The sequence below is a fragment of the Sturnus vulgaris genome, chromosome 9, assembly GCF_052056855.1.
Source record: "Sturnus vulgaris isolate bStuVul1 chromosome 9, bStuVul1.hap1, whole genome shotgun sequence".
Classification (NCBI taxonomy): domain Eukaryota; kingdom Metazoa; phylum Chordata; class Aves; order Passeriformes; family Sturnidae; genus Sturnus; species Sturnus vulgaris.
The window spans coordinates 23,018,496-23,039,464 of record NC_142251.1 but is presented as its reverse complement, the minus strand read 5'-3'; the positions used below and the strand labels follow the sequence as shown (position 1 = coordinate 23,039,464).

Sequence of the window (20,969 nt, the reverse complement as noted above, 5' to 3'; positions counted from 1 at the left end):
GTATAGATTCCCAATTCACCTATCTATTCCCAAAATCATTTCAGAAACTTTTCTTTTAAAAACAAACAAACAAACGAAGAAACAAAAAAGTAGCACAACAAACAAACAGTGTTTGGAGGGGTTTTTTGTTCTATTTTGGGTTTTTTGTTTTCTGGGGTTTTTTTTCATTCTCAGTACCTGCAGTCTCGGGTGGGCATAGAATTCATTTAGGAAATCCATGAGTAAGTCAATTTTCAGAGAGCTCACACACAGCACAACGTGTTTTTCCGTCTGAGCTCTGTATCTGCTGTAGTTTCCTCCGGACTTTTGCCTCTCCATCCACAAATATGCCAGCTGTTCAAACTGCAAGAGATGCCAATTGTCAGTGAAATAGAGACCAGTAGGTGAGCACTACAACTCTACAATAACTTGGCAATGTTGTATGGTTCATCTCATGCCTCTATGAAAAGCTGCCCTTAGTCTACAATATCTTTTTCTTTGTTAAATTTTCTCTAATAAGGTGATCACAAACCATGGCAATAGTGCCAGAATCTAGCACACACAAACAGCAGTGAAAATTCATTAAAATACCATGAGAATACATTAAATCACAGGAGTTTAGAAAATAATGAAGGCTGGTACCTTATTGCTTTAAGTATTTTATACCTCTGAGCTCTCTTTTTCTAGTATTGAGATGTAATTGCTTCCCTCATATGAAAGGTTAAGTTTTCACACATGTATTGTGAATATACTTGGAGAGAAGCATCATTTTTTCTTAGTTTGGGCAGCAACTCTTTCCAGAGTAGTGTTCTGAAGGTGATGCTCTGTAAGCTCTTATCTGCCTTATTATTTCAGACACAACTTAAATACACAACAGTTGCTGATACAGCAAGTTTGCTTTTGTCAGCTGAACAATTTATGCAGGTTAACAGCAAACATTACTGTGAATCCTCCAGACTTGTGAGAATACTGTAAGTCTGTAAAGAAACATACAAATACCAGTTCAAAGCTTCTTGTAAGTAACACATGTTTAATACTGAGCTCAATTTAACTGTATGCTTGTGTGATAGCATCTTTTTCTCATCCACATTCCACTGAAGGAGAGGCTGGATTGTGAATAATAACTGATTTCATCTCATTGAAGGGCAAACACTCAGGAGAGAACGCCTCCCATTCCATTATGTGTATGGAAAGCTTTATAAAGCCCCATTATCACTAAAAAGGTATAAAATAAAGTAGCTAATAATAGGTAAATTTATGTGAAATTCCAGTAGATTCTAATTTATTTACTGCTCCTGTGGAGGTCTCGGGCCTGAAGTATGTATCAGAACTACCTTAAGGATTAAATTCCTATGTCCTAGGAAATTCCAAATTTCTTAAACAGAGCACATTTTAGTTTTCAATAGAATATGCATTTCACTAATTTTTCACTGAGTGAGAATACAATTGTGTTAGCACATATGGCTATGAATACATACATTCAATATTTAATTAGAGTATTAAATAACTTCACGAAAATTAACGTTGAAAGGTTGAGCTTCAACCCTCCCAGGGCTTGTGTGCTGTGTGCCCACACTGAGCTTTAGCTCTCTGCCAAAGAAGCAGAGTCTGGAAATTATGGCTGTGTGAGAAACTTTGGAGCTTCATGGTCTAGCAGGTCTGCTGTAAGCTTTGATAAAAACGCAGTGTCTCCCCACATTCTCTTTTTCTGGCACAAGGGCTGGGTGATCACCACGTGTGGAACAGTGAACATCTTGGCAGGTTTCCCATGTGACCTCACGAACTTCTTGTCATCCAGCCTCACCTAATGAGCTGGAAAATGTTTGGTACAAATTTAATAAAGCTGACTGACTCCTTGGAACACTTGGATTTTCATAAGTTGCTCTTTCTCTGTTGAAACTGTAAGAAGTCCTAAATTTAGGCAGGCATGAAAAATTCCAAACTGTGCTGCTGGCTCTGTGTGCATGTGTTCCATACACAGCTGTGAACCCAATTTGCTTGAGTTGCAGATTTAATGAGATTTTTTTCAAGTTAGCACTGAGCTGTGAGAGTAAGAGAGGAAGTGGAGAGAACTAAGATTAGAAACAGGGAGAGCCTGCAGAGGAAGAGCTGTACTCATAAAGAAAGTGCTGGCTACTGTTGTGGAGTTTTTTTGTAATTGCTCCATTAATAACAAACCCATATCTCAGGATAAAGGAAGGCCTCTGTGGTACATGACTGGCACAGAAAACTTCCATCAGCACTTGAAAACTGTTATTACTGCCCTGTTTTTTAGTATAAATCTAAAGTATAGGAGAACATATAGGAAAAAGGAAAAAAACACAACAGGAGAGATAGATGGTTCTTTTTTCTGACATTTTCTGTGCAAGAATAATAGTAACAATAAATTATTTCAGTTATCGTTCCTTTGTTTCAAAAACAATTCTAAAGAGAAAAAAAATTCCACATTTACCTGTATGGGCAACACCACAAGAGCAACACAGATCATAATGACAACAAGCAGCTTTGAAGGCCATATCTTGGGTGTAACATCCCCAAAGCCCACAGTAGAAAATGTCACTATGCAGAAATAAAGGGAGTCAAAGAGAGTCAACCTGTTTCCTGCTCGTTCCAGATGCTGAATTCCACAAATACTACGTAGAAAAGAATGAATAAAGACATGAAAAATAAAAACTGTTCAAGCTTGATGATTATATGTGCAAAGAACTATTTTCAGAATTCATAAATTGCTTAGCAAAGACATTTTTTCCAAGAAAAACAAAAATTAGTATCAAACCAGAAGTGCTATATTGTTACAATTTTCAAACGTCATTTGTAATAAAATAAACACATTTTTTATTATTTTCATATGATAGGCACAACTGTTGCTAGGTTTTGCTTAGTGGCTGTTGTGAAGGAGAGGTAGTATATAGAACATCATGGATTGATGCAATTCCTTTCTAAACCAGAACAAAACAGATGGTATAGAGCTGCCACCGTTCAATATTTTTTATAGATATGTTTCAACTTTTTCAGGGAGGGTTTGCTGCCGTGGCCAAGAAAACTGCACATACAGCTTTCTTTAAATCTCTCTCTTTATGTTGGTCTCTGGCCCTTTCCGTGGTGAAAGTCACTGATGTGAAGCAGTTATGAGAGCACACGTTGCATATTGGGAGGTTTCTATGGTACAAATGGGCACTGACTGACTGGGATAAACTGAACATCAGAACTGCAGACTCCTGAATTATCAGAGGAGAGAGCATCCAGGGTCAGCCTTCAGGTAGGAAGTGAAAGGTGGCAATTGGTAAAACTGTGCTCACTAGAAGGACGGAGTAGAAATATGGGGCTTGGCTGCATCTGTAATAGCAGAGCAAGTGGAGTTCACCCTTTCCAGTCACACATTCCTCAGAAGAAGTAAACAGTAGCCCAAGTTAACTGGTAATTATTTTTCTTGGAATCAGCATGATGCACTTTTGGTTTTGAGAAGCTGTAAGAGAATCCCTCCACAGGTCATCCTGCTATTTCAAACATTGCAGATTTCAAAAATATTTCACTTTGTACATATATATCACGGCAAAGAGCTTTCCAAGCTTAAAATATGATCTTCTCTGATACAGTGGAATAACTTAGATCAGTTCAAGCTTTTAAATTCTATTCACCCATATTAAAAAAAAACTCAATGTGTGAACCACCCCGAACAGCACATTTTCTCCTTGGAGCTAGCAGGATGATTTCTCCTCAGAGAATTAGAGAAATAATTAACAAATCATATTGTATCCCTCAGTAATTATTCTAGAATATGCTAAATATTATTTCTTCATGTATGGTATCCAGATGGTAAGAGTCCCTCATTAATATCTGCCATGGGAAGACCTTTGCATCACCAGGGAGACCCTGTGTTTATAACAGCGTTAGCAGTTGTTCTTCTGTTCTCTCTTCTGTTCTCCAAATATAATTTAGCTGTGGGCAGTGGCATTTCCAGAACATATGGATCAAATTCCCAGTTTCCTTTTCACAGTTCTAGCATTTGTAGTTTTCACACATCTCAAAATGTTCTAAAAAGGGTGGGGTTTTTTCCCCTGTTGTTTGCCTAAGTATGCTTCAGTCAGAACTGATATTTATATTCCTATCCAGTTCATCCCACATTTTTCACTGGAGTTGTAATCCAGATCTTCCATTATTTCACTATGTTCACAGTTTTGCTGTTTTTTTTTTCTTTTTTTCTTTTTTCTTTTTTTTTTTTTTTTTTTTAGTAAAAGGATAATTATATTTTTGTCCCTGAAAATACTAACAGAAGGACTGTAAGTAATTATGCTAATGAAGTTTTCTTTTGGTCTCAGACAAGAAAGTTTCTCAGCTAAAGCCTTTTCTAGTTTTAATATGAAATAATGCAGTATATTGTAAAGGCACTGAAGCCTGGCAAAAGAAGTTATTTTAATATCAATACTCACGTAAGTTACATGTAGTTTTAAAAGCAGAATGGAGATGGATTTTTAATTCTTTATTTCACTATTCTCAATCACCTGTGTGCATTTTCTTCTCTCTAGCTGCCTTTTGTGGATATATCCCAAAACCACAAAACCTTGACTTCAGGAATTAAGCTCATAAAGACCAAAGCAACAGTTACACTGAGCTGGGGTATGGTTCCCCTGTAACAGGACTACTACACAACTGCCCTCAGCAGACTAAATATCTGCAGATCACGTTGTATTGAACCATAATGCATGAGCCTATCATTGGTAAAGATGCATTTTTTTCTGATGTTCATGCCTGTGAAATTGTTTGGTGTTTGTAAATGCAAAAGGATCAGTTTTACTCCTGGTATCTGACAGGATGGATTAAAATATAAAAATTTGGTAGCCTCAGGCTAGTTTTTTTCTCATTTTCAAGGAATTAGAATTGTTTATTTCTTGCTCTTTTTGTAAAACCTTGACATTTTTTAATAGCTTGATGATAGGAAAACTTAGGTCTTGAATTATTGTTGTTGTTGTTACTGTTATTGAGATTTCCATAGCCAGCCCACCCAATCATACTTTAGCTGAATTGAAATAAGGTAATATATGAACTATTTCAGCCTTTTCTAAGTGAAGACTAGAATTCCCATTGAATTCAGTGAGATCAAGATTTCATTTATCACCTCTACCCCCTTACAGTTCTATGTATTCTTACTCCCTGAAGCCACCAAACAAATGTTCCTGATCCAAAACGTTGTGGATTCGAGATGTTTCTCATGGAACTTAGTGGGCATGAGCTCACTTCCCACATTTAGTTTGCTGAAGAAGAAATTCAGCTCTTCTAACAACTTGTTGATCAAATTCGTTTCTTTCTTCGAAATTATTTGCACCTCATTTGCAGTTCTACCAAACTGTACTTGAAGCCCTCATTCTGCATACAAGGAAATGGTAAATCTAAAATCAGGTTACCAAGTCTGGGTGGTTTGATGCTCTGCTGTTTTTCTTTATTGGAGCCAGAGAGCACCAAACTGCAGGAAAAAAAAATCTGATTTTCAAAGAGACAGCTTCATGGGAGTCCAATTAAAAATTAAAATATTACCTCTGTGACTACTCCCCCAAGAATATTATACTTTCAGCTCACCAACAATGCCTTCACAGATATATTACTCAGCACTGACAGCACATTCCCACCTGTCTGGGAATTACCTGATTACACTGCAGAGAGAGTGCAGCAGAACATCAGTGGATGTCCAAGAAGCCAAGTTCACATGGATTAGTTATTCCACTCCCCACAACTCATTGACATCCTTTAATACATCCCAATTCTCTGGATGAAAAAGTATCAGCTATTTTCAGAAATGAAGTGTTAATCGTTATTTTTAGCATAAATTTTGCATGTAAAAATACACATGCTCTTGTGTCTGCTTTCTTGTGTCCTGATATAATGAAATGTGCAGTAATTCGGGCTCCATATTTTGCCTGTTTTGATTTTTTTGGTGATATTTTTGTCTCCTTGTTTGCTTCCTCTTCCTCTTTCATCTCCTGAAGATAAGTAATTTATTTAGTCATCCTTGGATAAACAAAATTATTTCAAGCAAGAAAGGAATGTGCAGTAAAGGCGATGCTAACACCTAATTGTTTTTGTGGAGAAAATAAACCACTGTAATAATCGGTACACAGAGAGTCCTAATTAAACATAAGGCCAAGTCAGCACCTTCTATGGCAATTTTAGGACTCCTGTGAATTCAGGAAGTCTGTCTTTTCACAGTGGATCTAAGGGAGACACAACAAAACAAAATTGCCTCAATGCAGAAGGGATTTAGTATTTCTAAAAAACCCCACGGAAAACCAAACTAAGTGTCTGCTGAAGCAAAAGTAGCATCAGAAAATATATTACAAACATCCAGAGGACAGAAGTATGATTCCAAATACTCTGCTACCACTGTACTTGAAAAACAAAAAGTAAAGAGAATAACATGTAATCTCTGAAGATTGGTAATGTTTAGTTTGGGTATTATTTGAACTTTTGAGAGTTCAGTCTGTTTTACTGGAAGCTTTCTTTCTAGTTCCAGGAATCTTTGTTTGCTTGAGTACCTTATGTGCCAAAACTAACTCCTGTTTGTAAATAAGCTGTCTCTACATGCACTACAGAAATAAATCCTGCAGAGTAAAATAATCCTTGAGACTGTCAGTTTTTTATTATACTGCAGAAGTATGTCACAGAAATGGATGTAACAAGAACCATTTGGATAGTATTTTGCAAATAATATGCATTAACTATCCTTATTTATAAGCAATTGTTTAGAGTCTATTTGATATCAGTTTATATTTTCATTTGTCAGCATTGACAAATTAATCTGATTTCTACATTTTCACTTCTAGAGAAAATTATTGTTTACACGTACAACTTCCTGAGGTCTAAAATAATGCACCAGAGGCTGAGCCAAAAGCCAGAGCTGCTTCTGTGTGCTGAGGATCAGGCAGCAATTACCAGCACTGGTTTTTTTGGACCTATAACTTTGAGCTCCACCTTGTGTAATTACTTTGCCATGTTTACAGCAGCTGGCTGAAGGGACCAGCTAATGAATGTATTGAACTCAACATGGATTCATTTTACCACATTCAGTGTGATTCTGTGGCAAAGGCTAAGTGCTTCTGTAGTACAGAAGTTACACCTGAACTAACTCACAAGCACAGCAATCCTGCTTAAGCAAATGTCATCAGTAGTTTCTCACATCCAAAACTCTTTACAAATTCTTCATATCCTACCAGAGAATGGTGATCCTAGAACAAATTAGAAATTAAACTTCGATTTGATTGTCCCTGCCAATTGCTGTTCATGTTATTTTAACAATTTCTGAGCCTAGTATCACAGATTTTTTTCTTTTTTCTTTATGAAAAAAACTGGAATGAACTAAACAAAGTTGTTGATAGACTATTAACTCTAGCAAATATTCATGGGTAAAGTACAAATACAGTGAAATACTGAAGAAAAGGGCCATGTTGACTAATCAGGATACAGACAAGCATTTGAGACTTATTTTACCACTACAGTGACTGTTACTGCTTAAGGAAACTTCCTCAATCTCTACACCAAAATAAAATGTACCTATAGAATAGTTCATTCTTCAGTCTCACTCTAGAAGATGCAATATCTCATAAAAGTCTGATAAATGTACAGAGGTCTTGCTTAAAATTGGCAAAAGGTGCTCACTACTTGCCAAAGACATAAATACTAAGCAGGTGCCAGTCTGAAGTCCTTGAAATGAAAGTGGTGTTGGGACTAATGCTGTATTTGGAGAAAGTCCTGCTTTTTACAGAGGAAAACAGCTTTTCGTATTAGAAATTGTCTCTGTGGGGTGTTCAGTCTTCTCTAGAACATCATGCAGAGCCAGTGAAGGTTTGTCTCATATTTTAAAATTAGACATTATGGAAGAGCAATTCTCAGTGTGGAGAATTAGTATTCATATAATCATTAGACATGCAATTTTCACAAACTCTGGGTTGAATACTAATATAACTGGAGTGACATTAAAGTGCATTTCTTTTTCACTCCCTGTATCAGATGCATATGGAAATATTGTCTATTGACTTCTCTGTGACAATAAATGCAGAATGTGAAGGTGTTGGTAACCACCCTACCTGTGACCTAAAAACCTGATGCTTTCTGACAGAAACCCTGACACTTGTGTAAATAATGAAGAGATGGACGAAAAGAACAAGGGATGACAGAAACTGCAGCAAGTAAAAGAGTGAAGCAACAATCAAAAAATACTCTGACTAATAATAAAATGTTAATCTCATCCAAAAGCCCAGAAGATGAGGTTTTAACTTGCTAAAAACCAAATGCTTCAATTTTTTCAAAGCCTTGTGCCTTTTCTCAGGTCTTTTCTAAAATCAGTGTTTTTTCTCTAATTTATTTTCTAAAAGCAATTTTTCATAAACAATATTAAAATAGAAAAAAAAACCCCACTAGTTTAAGTACACGTACAATTTTCATAAAGTTATCAAATTCAATCATTACAATGAGAAGATGTTATTTTCTCCTTTCATTCCACATAAAAAGCTTTAAAGCTGTAGGAATTACTGAATTTCAGGACATAGAAAATATTGACTGCATACAAGACAGTGAAAGAAATGAGGGAGAACTGCTGACTGGAAAGATGAAGGTCACGCTGCCTGTAAAGTAAATTGGCAGAGAAATACCCTTGCTGCTCTTGGTTGGCAACAACTGATCTAACAAATGCAGCAGATCAGCTGCAGGGCATTCATTGACTGGACAAAACCAATACTGGACATTGTGGTTTCTTAATATTAAAGGACAAAAGTTGTAACAATCTCAGACATTTTTGCAACTCTAATGCTATTTCATCAGAGAATTCAACATAAATCTATTTTTCTAGATACGGTTTTTTCAGAGACCAGCATTCATTTTCATACAACACTTTCCTTTCTTTTCTTTCCCCCCCCCCCCCCCCCCCCAGAATCACAATAGGGAAAGGGAAGACTTGGATTAATTCAACAAGCTTTGAATCAAACTTTTCAGTTATGTAGGACTTTGAACACAAGTTGAGGTAAGGGTGACGAATTTACTTTCACTACACAACAATGCCACCATCTCAGAAATTAATTCGGACTTTCTCTTCAGATGGAAAGGTCATTTTTGTTTGCATTCCAAATTTATCTTTATCCCCAATGATGGTGTTTGATGATATGATTAATACTTACCCATGGTTCCTTTATAAGCATTTTCCTTCCCCAAAGATCAGAACATTATATGCAGCTAATGGTTGCAAAAGCTCAACTTATAAAAATAAACTGTCCCCCCTAGGAACTCATGTGACTTCCAGCAACTGCAGAACATCTTGTTAAGCAGAATAGAGGATTATGAAATGACCAAGTGTATATAAATATTTGTTTAATCTGAGTGAGAACCTTTCTACTCCTGCTGCTGCCTTTAGTGGGATAAGAAGTGGAGCTGCAATTAAAGAGTTCTGGTCATTGAGACTGCACAAGGAGGGTCCCTCTCTGGGCAGCCTCCAGCTCAGTGTGCTTCCACAGGCAGGCCTGTCCACATTTCAGCCTCTAAGCCCAAAGGACCACCTGTATTTGTGTGTGCTTTCAGTCTGCCCCAGAGCTTTGATGGTAAATAAAGTAAATTTAGGTAGCCTCAACACTGTGGCACCCAAGAGCCTGCTGGAGCCTGAGGTTATGGACTGCTCACACAAGGAGTCAGCAACTACTCAGGAAACAGAATCCTGCAGTCACTATTTAACCACCAGATACTCCTCACCTGCAGAGTGCTACAGAAATAGGTATTCTATACCTATCCTTCCTTGGGAAGAATAATTAAGCAATCTATTTATAATATTAAAAAATTATATGTGTTGTGCTGGAAAATTCAAATGCAAACCTCTAATTTAATACACCCGAAATGTTATGCTTCAGAACATCGTGTTTAATGTTTCTTGCAACAGTTTTGAAACACTCTTAGGGTGTAACAGTTGTTATGCAAACCACCCACACTCCCTCAATCAAACTGAACTAACAATTGAAAGACTCATTATCTGAATATTTGTTAAATGTGCATAAGAAAAAGATAACCCAGCGTGCAGAATATTCTGTTAGCTACTGACAGAAACCTTTTGTTAATTTGCAACCTAACTCAAGTCATGACATATTTTAATGACAAATGAATTTTATTGTTAAGTCAAAATTCCCTCCGTATCAGATTTTGCATTTTCATTTGATTTTTAAGGATATTCATGGATCCTCCTTACACTTACATCCATTTTTACATCTCCTTGACAGCTTTTCATCTGTCTGCACTTTGAGTGCAACTTCTTTTTGCAGCTCTCCTTGCTGCTATTGAAACAGCTGCTACAGGACAAGCCGAGTTACCTTACCCTAGCTGCAACATTTTATGGTTGCTAACACCATAAACAAAAAAGAATGTCTTAGAAAATAACAGATGAGTAATATTAAGGAAGAATGGACTTTCTTGTAGTGTTTATCCTGCTGTGAAACTCAAACCAGTAAAAAATACAGGCTAGAGTGCTCTAAAACTTGCAAGTGACTGAAATCAAATGCCTCTTGTCTCATCCCCTTTAACTGCAGCTATGAGGTATGCAGCCCTTTGGAAGGCTCACAAGTAATGCTTTCCTTTCCAGCTTAAATTCTATAATTCCAGCTTCTATAATTCTCCCTTCTGAAAATGTAAATATAGAAAGAATGTTTAAGATAAAAGGCTGTAGTCAGATCACATGAGGACAGTGGTGTACATTCCTTGCATTTCAAACTGCCCTGTGAAAACACTGCTCATCAATGGTCTTTGTTCTCATGGTGAGTGTTTCCTTTCAGTATTTTAGCTGTTATGTGCACAAATTTGGCATCATTTAAGCTTCTTTCATATGCATAGGTGTTGTTTTAAGTGTTGATACCTCTGTCAGTGAGGTCACCTGTACAGGAAAGAACAAAGGCCACCAGTTACTCTCAGATCTGTCACCTTCCTGTCAACATTAGAAATAGAAAATCTGGCCAATAATTACAGCGAGAGCTCTGCAGCTTGCCAGCAAGGTTTGCTTGATCTGGCCTACGAAAGTAAAGCCTCTGCATGTGTATTTAGTTTGTCCTCAATGTAGCTGCTACATTCCATGACAGTCTTAAGGCAAAGAGAGTTCAAGCAGGCAGTGAGCTAAATGGAAACATTTGCTGTGCTGCTGCTTTGCAAGGGGAGCGTCCACACAGCTGCTTAAAGAGGTGGCTGTATGGGCAGATCCAAGAAAAGTGCACTGATATATCCAGTCTGTCTATTTAAAACACTGCAGATTCATGATGAGCAGAAAGTTCACTGAAGAGGGCAAGACACAAAGGGGTGTATGGAAACTGCAATGTGACCTAAAATACAGCCTGGGGGGTTTATTTGAAATACTCATATGGTATGCTCTGGCTCTTTTATTTCATAACAAATTGTTCTTAAATAACCAAGGCACACATGAAAATGCGTGCCACATAAGTAAATTTTCCTTGTTTGTGTTCCTTCTGGAAAGGTATTTTTACTTCAGAGTCGCCTCCTTGTTGACCTACAGTCTTAGAGACAACCTTTTGGACAGTGACCAAGGAAACAACTGGCTTGTGGAAAAGATATAATTAAGCACCAGACTTAATGCTTAGGTTTGCTAAAACACCAGAAAGAGGGGAAGCGTTAAACAGAGGTTGTGTAATGGGGTGAAAATTACAGGAGGTAATCTGTGAGGAGATAAAAGCAATATATTCTACCATGCATTACAGGGTAGACTCCTTTATGGTTTGAGTTCCTGCTTGGAAACCCAGCAATTCTTTTAGCTACGAGCCAGAGGGCTTGGATACCTTGAACTCTTGTTTTGATCAGCAAGCTGTGGGATTTCACTGTCATCATTTTCCTCCTGCTCCTCACTACTGTTAACACTGGTGATTTCAATGAAATGTTTTAGTTGAGTGAAAAATCCTCAATTTAAAATGATTTTAGAGTTTTCTGAAAGAGAAATTTTCTTTGGGACACCTGTTCTGACAATGTGCTTGCTTGAAGAAAAACTTCCAAGTCTAATAATTTCTTTGGCTGGAATTCAAATGGATCTATACATATTACTTTTCTTAAAAATCATTGCAATCCAAGACATCTCAGGACTCTTGAAATGTGAGGTTTGACTGTTTAACAAATACAAGCATGTTTAGGAAAAAAAAAAATAACAGTGTACATGATTAATACTCATCATCTAAAGGAAGGGCACAGGTGGTGTTATAATGACCAAAAAACAAGAGACAAGTGAGTGAAAAGGGGAACTTCCTCAAGCAGCCATGCTTGAATGGGACAAATGATCACAACAGCAGAGAGGTGAAGGGGAAGGAAGAAGAAGGAAGATCACTGTGCCTACCAGGACTGACAGCATATTCTATAATTTCTGCTATGTTTTGTCTGGCATGTTTTCCCCTTGATTGCTTAGCCCATGGAGAATATTCAGTAAGATTTTATTCTTACTACACACACACTACAACTCATAAAATTAGACTTTCACTCTGAATATTCAATAGGAAGCATTTCATATTTGCCTTAAAGTTGGCTGAATATTTTGTGCATTTTTTTCTTTTATAGTTTTAGAATATTAGTGAAGTGAACAAAAAGAGATCCAAGTGAAGGAGTACATTTAAAAGATGACCCACAGTCATTCTTATTGCTACAGGGAAAGTTAAAACAGAAGTAAATTTCTTTACTCAGGGTGTTTTGGCAGTGCAACAGGCTCCCCTAGAAAGTGGTCCTGGCACCAAGCCTGCCAGAGTTCAAGAACCATCTGGACAAAGCTTTTAGTCATATGATTTAGTTTTAGGTAAACGTGTTAGGAGCAGGGACTTAGACTTGATGATGGGTTACTTCCAACTTGAAATATTCAGTGATTTATCCAATTTTAGTAAAAGCAAGTACATGCCCATATGTAGCTGTGCCCTCTCATCAGTAAATTTATTTTTAACTTCTTTGCATAAGATATTTGCATTTACTTGTTTTTCCTCTGCTCATCTCTAATGAAAAGAAACTTGCAAAATATAGGACTGTATTTAAACCAAAAAGCAGATTAAGTGCTCATTCTCAGCAGCTGACTAAGGCTTGCCATGTACAAAAGCCAGTGGTAACAATGACCTAAAATATAAAATAAAAAGTAAATGAAATGGAATGCCACAAAGAGTTTTGTTCTGAACAATGCAGCAAACCTTTAAACAGCCTTGTCTCTTGTATGATCCCCTACTCCTTCAGCAAAGAGAACACCCTGCTTGCTGTGCAGTGCCATTACTTACTCTGGGTGTTCTGTGCCCAAAGGAACTGGCCATAGCATTTCATGCCTATTGTTATGTTTGCAGTCTACAAAGTCAACCCATGGCTTGTTCTTCAATTTATACTAATGAACACTGATTATTTTTAGTTCCTTATTGCTGTGACTCAGGCATTTCCACTCTAATATACACTTATATATGGTAGAAATGCAAAACTTCCAGAAACATGAAAAAATACAGCTGTGTTTGTGCATAGAATGGGAGCATATGTTCAGCTTCAGGCACATACTTGAGTTCCTTTATAAGTACACTGATACAACACAACTCAACTAATTTACCACCTTTAACTTTTTTTAGAAGGTTTTAATTGCCAGTGGAAGTACAAAACTCACTAATCGGAGTGCTTTTTATTTGGATTATACCCTAAAGGGTCTATATCTACAAACTACTGTTTTATGTGTATTTATCACCCAAGTGTGACACTCTATGGCTGACTGTGCCTTTACTCTTCACTTCTTCGAAAAACATCTGTCTAAATATTATGGTAATTTCTAATGGATTACCAACTATACAGAATAGGTCTTTTTAAAATGCACTTTAGATGTGATTTTTTTCTTTTAAAAAACATTTTAAGTGCATTAAAATCCTTCTTTTTAGATGATCTGGTATCACAACCTGATTTCTGCCAAAGCCTCTGAGATGTGCTTTCAACATGCCAAAAAGCATCAACATGTTTAATACAGACACGGAGTGAGTGAATAGTCCCTGGAGGCTGGTGTCAAGTTCTGTTTGTATGCCCAGAGTTATATCAAACAACTTTTTTAACTCTTCACTTTCTGATTTGATAAATATGAACTTTGTTAAACTCCACACCCTTAAAATATAGTTGGAATATGAAACAGATAACAAAAGTGAACAAAGCACTGAAGAGTTATGCTGATCCCAAATCACCATAATGAGTTACTGCTCACTGGACAACCAGAATATCCGATGGCATCTGATAATACCATTAAATGTGTTAGCAAAAACCACCACAAACACCAAATCTCTGTAAAGTAAAATAAATGGTTTGTCAGCCTAATAAATCAGTCAATGAAAGATATATTTATTTTTTTAAGTCTGCATGCTAATGACTTCATTTTCGAGCCAGGATTTGTGAGTGATGATGGTTTGATGCCAGCTACTGAATGGTGAAGTAACATTCTCAGCATAGTTACTCACCATTGTTACACTTGGCATTCTATTTGCTACTGTCTAAAATGATAGCGTATTTTCAGACACCATGTGAGTATCAGGTTTTTCTTTTTACTGCAAAGACAAAATGAAGCTTGTGAAATGTAATGCCTTCCTGTAAGGAAAGACATGGAAGACTGAGGGTTCAAACATTTATTTCGTATATCAAATTAACCCTTTAAAGGGAACTATACCTGCTTTCATATAAGTCTTCCCAAAACCAAATCAAAACCTAAGATTTATTTTGCCAGTATGATCGTACAGTATTTCACATCCTGCAGACTCTGGTTACACTCCAGATCAACTTTCATTCCAGCACTTTTTCTTTTCACCCTTGTTCTGAAGGTAACAAACATCTTTTGCATATATAACATTTACATTTTCACACAAGGGATCTACTTATAAGCTTGTGTGTTTATAAACCAATGGAAAGCTTACTAGAAAACCTCCATCCTAGTAACCTGCATGCCTGCTCAGTTCACCTCGCTGGCTCCCTATGTCAAATCCTTTTATCTGACTGCATTTTTCCTGTGAATCTTTGGCAAGTGTTGATAATTTTCAAGACATGCACATCTCAAATGCATATTGCACATATTAAAATACGGTTACTGTTTGGGGTTTTTTCATGGAATATGGTGCTCTGTTTTTCTTTGTTATTCTTTATCCTTGCTCTTTGGACAATCACTTCTACATTTTCTCTAAACCTCGTTTTATGACATTGAAAGCACATTTTGCTAATTTACTTTTTTAATTTTACTGAGATATTACATATTCCTCACAGTCACTCTATTTTGTGCTTTTTTCCTGCAAAGGAATAAGGACAGAAATGCATTTAGACCAACTTTGAGCAATTTCACATGTTGCTTTACATGTGTTGACAAGCCATAATTAGTTAATATTAGCAACAAGCTTGATTTTATTATCACTCACAAAATTCAAAATATGATTGCTGGAGAAAGGACACCATGGAGATGCAGTCTTAGAATTGTATTTCTAACAGTCCAAATGTTATATGACTCAAAATCATTTGCTTTTTTTTTTTCTCCATTTGTAATTGTAATTGGTCTCTGCTGCCAGAACAAGCTCTGCTTGTCATGGTATCTGGTAATATTATTACTCTATTGCAAGATGTCATGATAATAAAAGCTGAAATTCTCCCAATGGCATATTCAGAGTGCAGAATGTTTTCCAAAATATTGTGACTCCCTAATATTCTCAATGCATCTTCAATGAAAAGTTGTCAAGATTATTGATGTAAATATTAGCAGCATTTGGTATTTGAGAATTTTTACCTCCCATGGAAGTTATTGGGGAAAATATTGGGAAAGAATCTGAGTGACATTTTATCTTCTTCTTGGGCAGGAGTTTGGTTTTGAATATATGATTTGCACCCTCCCTAAATATGCATATTCTGATTACTGAAGTTTCACTACCTTCACATGGCATTAAAAAATTATTAGAAGAGAAAGATAAAAATGCTTCAGAGGATAGAGGCTGGAACTTTCAGAATGCTAAGTAAGTGCTTTGATGTGTAACTCCCACCAAGAGTAAAGGCTTTGCAAGACAGGCTGAAAATTCTTCCCAGTGTCAATTTAAAATATTGATTTATAGAATATACTACTAGACTGTGAAATTGCAATTACATTAATTGTCAAAGGATGATTTACTTGACCTATAAGGTAGAGGCACACACTGCATTGTACCGAAATACTGAGATATTTTGTGCTACAACAGAGAACAAAAAATGTGGATAAGTTAATTTTGCCTTTCAAATTTATACAAATTTAACTTTGCCCACCTATATCTACATTCAGTTTGGAACTACTGATTTTCAGACTAATAAATGACCTGTAACCTGTTCTAAAAAATTAGCAAAGTTTGTAACTTGAAAAGATCACAAGTACATGAATCTGTCTCATTTTCCAGGGTGAAATAAAAGAACAGAAATCTCTCAATCACACTGTTTAATTGCTTAATTTAATATTTATATATATAATCCAAATAGGAGAATTTGCTTATAAATAATGTTGTTGATACCTCATTTTGGAGAGGCTTTGTGAAGGCAGCTTTCAGAGCTATCATTTAGTCTGATTATTTTTTATTTTAAGCAAACAAGATGACTACAAATGTATCTCTCACACTAAGAAGATAATTGAGATTGAACCTTCTAACCTTTATGACTTTTTTCCACAGACTACAGTAAATAGACTATTCAAATTGTTATTAATTTCGCTAGTGTCTGTGTCGAGTTTTAAATATTCCATTACATCAGTGGCACAGAGAATTCCCTGCATGAGCCATGGGAAAGATGCTGACCTAATTATTTTAGAAATAACTATGTAGAAACATCTAAAAAGATTAACAAAGGAAATATTATGTCACTACCAAATTAATAACTAAAATAGCATGAAAATCACTGTATAATTATCTAGGTTTCCATAGAAACTGTCTTTGATGGGTAGCCAAAAAGACTTCTGATTGAGCTTCAATACTTCTGCTCTCCCTATAATACATGATTTCTGATCTGCCTTTCACAACAACTAACCAGCACACATCCTTATCCAACACTCCTCATCAGCACTAATAACTCACATGCTTTTTTCAGATCTGAACTCTTGAACTTAAATATGAAAAAATATTTTTAAAGTGTATTATTACAAAACCAGAGACATCAATGAAGAAAATTGTATATGGCAATATTTCTGTGTTGTCACAATAAAATAGTTGCATAAAAATAGGAAAAGGCATTAATCAAAGAAACAATTGTGGGGTTTATTTCATATTTTCATGGTAATTTTCCATTACATTTGCTCACCTTTTGAAAAGCCTTGGCCTTTTAAGTATTAATCACAGGCATGTAAGCAAATGGATGCCAGTGCTAGCAAAGGTGAAAGAAGTGTGGCTATTCCATAAATTTGTATTCCAAAAGAAACTCTAAGAGTTGTATCTGAATTTGTTTTATTTAAATAATCTAAATTGGCAAACTAAATCTAAACTATTTTTGGCAACACTGTTTTCCCATGTGACTTATACAGCAGATTTCAGCAGAGCCACCTTAGAAATTCCTGTATCTAAACAGATAAACTCTGTATTCATTATGTGTTTCTCCTACCAAAGCTCACAAGAATGTTGGCCTTGAGTTCATGCACAGTTTTTTCCCAGAAGGCAACATTTCACGTGAACTCTAGTTGAATTTATAGATCATTTGCTCACAAATAATTAGTGGATATTTTAGGAAATGTTTTGCTGTTGACCTCCCAGGAGCTGCACAGCCTTTTCACTGTTGCCTCACTTAAGGAAGTGTAAAAGCAGTGTCTGAACTCAACCTCGATTTCCATTGCACACATGGGGAGAAAGCAGCCACGCACACTGCCCTGGTTCCAGGAATTGAGGAGCAGGACAAGGGCAGGCTGGGAGTTGGTACAATGGATGTGGAAGGTACTGCATGTGCTACTGGCCTACTTCCAGATCTGCTTGCTGATGTTAGGAGAGCACTGCATGGGAATACTTCAGAGCAAGAAACAGAGATTCCATGTTTGAAACAAGCAGGTTCCTGACAGATCTGCTTTGTTTCAGAGAAAGAAAAGTACCACTGCTATTACTTCAGTGCTTTGTGGGATTCTGGTAATAGCTGAATAATTTATTTTGTATTATTTACAGTTACTTAGAACTTTCAATTAATGTTGTATAATATTCTAGGATTTAAATTCTGCAGCTCTTGTTTATTCTGTTAGCTCCTGAAACTTCACATGCTTTACTACTTTAGAATAATTAGATTCTAAAAGACAGAAGCACAGTCTTAACTTGGGCTGTCCTGGTATGCAGAAAATCTCTCTAAATCAAACTGAGACCAGTCCTGATCACTGACACTGCTCACACTGACACAACAGAATGTAACAGCACAGAAAGAACTGCACTGGATAAAAATCCACATTTTATTTTACATTACATAATCCACCAACACTTTTCATCCTACTTAAGGCTAGGCATCTTTCTTGGATAACTGCCATTACAGGCTCCTGTCAAAATCAACACAAAAAGGTAAAGTTGAGATGTCCATGGAGTGATTTAGTTCCCTTCAGATCATCTTCTGAGGTGTTTATATCTACTTACTGATAATAAAAGGAACTGGAGCACTGAGATACCTTTTCCTCTCTAAAATTGTCTGTGATTAATCCTTTCTTGGTTGGTGTTTTTTTTTCTTTTGATACATTGTTCCAAATCATAATTTTTTTACTTGTCTTGTTTGGACTAGATCATTGTTGGGATTTGTCTTCATCCTTTCAAGCAACTCACTCCTACTGCTTCCTTCTGATGAGAACTGTGAGTGGGTAACTGCCATTGAGGCTACAGTACTGCCATTCTACAGGTATTCTGTAAGTTACTGTGTGGAAACATCCTTATTTTCTGATGCTGAAGGCACTGAAGTTAAGACTGACCTCAGTGAGCTTTCCATGAAAGCATAAGTAAAGTTTTTGCAGGTTTGAGTACGAAAAAAAATAACTGTCCACCTCAAAGAATTTGTAGCCACCTCTTTCACAAGCTAATCACTCTACACTATATGACTAACACTGCTTTAGAATTCAAAATAACTTCTAATAGATGATTCACTGTCACAGAAAGATGCCTGAAATACTCATTCACTGTTATTTGTCTTCTTGTACAGTTTACAGAAATAATTAGTATTCCATTTGACGAACAAGTGCAAACATCCATTAGCTTAATGACACAACACATATTATGACTAGGTCTGTAACTCTCGCTAGAACTGTCTCAATAGTAACTGCTCAACAGTCTGTCATATTGGAGCACACATGTTTTAGTAGATGTAAAATTGCTCTGGTTACAAGGCCACTGAGATGCTTAAAGAAAGAGAAATCATTGGACAGCCTGATCTGTCTTTCAAGTCAGAAAAAGAGAAAAAAAATCTTTGTATGTAATCTATAAATTACAGATAGATGAAAATGGTCTTATAGATTTACTGACCTGCAAATGAGTTCCACCCCCAGATCCATAAACAATTATCACCAACGATCAAAGAGTGGAATAGAGCATAATTTTGTTGTGATTACTGTTTGCTCTGTAATAACAGTGAAAATTGTCAGCTGTGTACAAAAATGCAGAAGGAGCCCTTCTCTACTATATTCTGAGTGCAAAGGACAGCCTGAATAATGGTATCTAAAGACTGTGAGATTAGCCAATCAGTTGTAACCTCCGATAATTTATTTTTTTACTTTTCATTGGAAAGCTTCCATCTAAGTTGTAAGACATAAGCTGGCATGTGCCCCATCTGTGCAACCACCACTTAGAAGATTCTGATGTGGAGATGTAAATGATGGCTTTACAGATGATGTACGAGGTGAAATTCATTTTCTGTGTGTTTCCTGCTAGTTATGCTAAAGTTATTTTGAAAATACTTATTATATGCAGATGGGAACAAAGCCAATGAGGAATCTTTCTGGGCATCCTACCACCTTGGACTTCTTATAAAATCATGTCAATCCCATAAAAAGCTCCATTCCATCTCTGTCTGTGTGTCTGCCAAAAAAAGGTGGCTTTGAACAGAAAACCTGGGTTTTAAAGCTATACTGGCTTCACAAGTGCTGATGTTGCTCTTGCAGCAGATGGCACAAGCTTGGCAACCAGGAGCTAAGGGGGCTGTGGGGTTTCAGCTGAATGCACACAGGGCCTGAGTGCCAGCAGGGAGGCTCAGTGAGGGCAGGCACACCACGAGCATGTCCCACATCTTCTAAGGGGAAAGAGCTCTGCAGCTGAAGGCACTGTACAAGATACTAATCTAGGCTTAGTAATTTTGCTTTACTGAAGCCATGGTACTGGATGCAGTGGGGCAGTGTTTCTAAATGGAACCAAAGCATGCTTGTGGCAACAGACTGGTGATTACTGAAAAGTTTTGTGTATTGTGCAAGTGCTGGCTCCCAGATGTGTTTGGGGGTATTGACCTGGGTACTGCTTGCCTTTGCAGAAAACATGAAAGATAGTCTGGTGAAAGGCACCCTTAAGTGCACAGATCCCAGCAATGGACTTGGGTCCTCCTTCACCAGGAAGGAATTCATATAAGCTCTAAATGATGTCTATAAAATTAAACGCTCTCTCAAATTCCCATAGATGTAACATAACCAAAGACACTAAGTTAATTGATTTGGACTGTTTATAGAGTACTTTTAGGGTATTTTAAATATGTCATCAGTAGCATAAAGAAAGAATGTATAAAAATGCCATTATGTGTGTTCACATAGACAAGAGTAACAATCACTTGAACATAACTCCAGTCTTAAGAGAAGCTACAGATGTTTGAACTACTATTCTCAGTCAAGAAGTGCTTTGTTTCCTTGTTACTGCATTACTGGGTGTCTTCACCTTATTTAGCTTAATTTCAAGTCTAGCAGGGTCAGTCCTAGGTCAGTAAATAATGAACTGTAATGAAGTAGTACCTGCAAGTGTTGAGCCCAGCCATTATTACAGGTGAGTCTGCCACTTCTGAGTGTTTTACTGTCAGTTATC

At 36.7% G+C, this 20,969-nt stretch overlaps 1 protein-coding gene across 7 annotated transcripts in view; it reads right to left on the bottom strand.

Moving 5' to 3' along the window:
- Window positions 1-20,969, bottom strand: part of KCNT2 (potassium sodium-activated channel subfamily T member 2) — a 116,619-nt gene that overhangs the window by 50,917 nt on the left and 44,733 nt on the right. For all 7 annotated transcript variants that reach the window (XM_088170141.1, XM_088170137.1, XM_014885803.2 and 4 more), the window contains exons 10-11: window positions 2,432-2,612; window positions 178-342 (exon numbers count right to left, since the gene is read on the bottom strand). In XM_088170141.1, coding sequence (XP_088026267.1) covers window positions 178-342; window positions 2,432-2,612 — 346 coding nt within the window. The remainder of the gene's footprint in view (window positions 1-177; window positions 343-2,431; window positions 2,613-20,969) is intronic.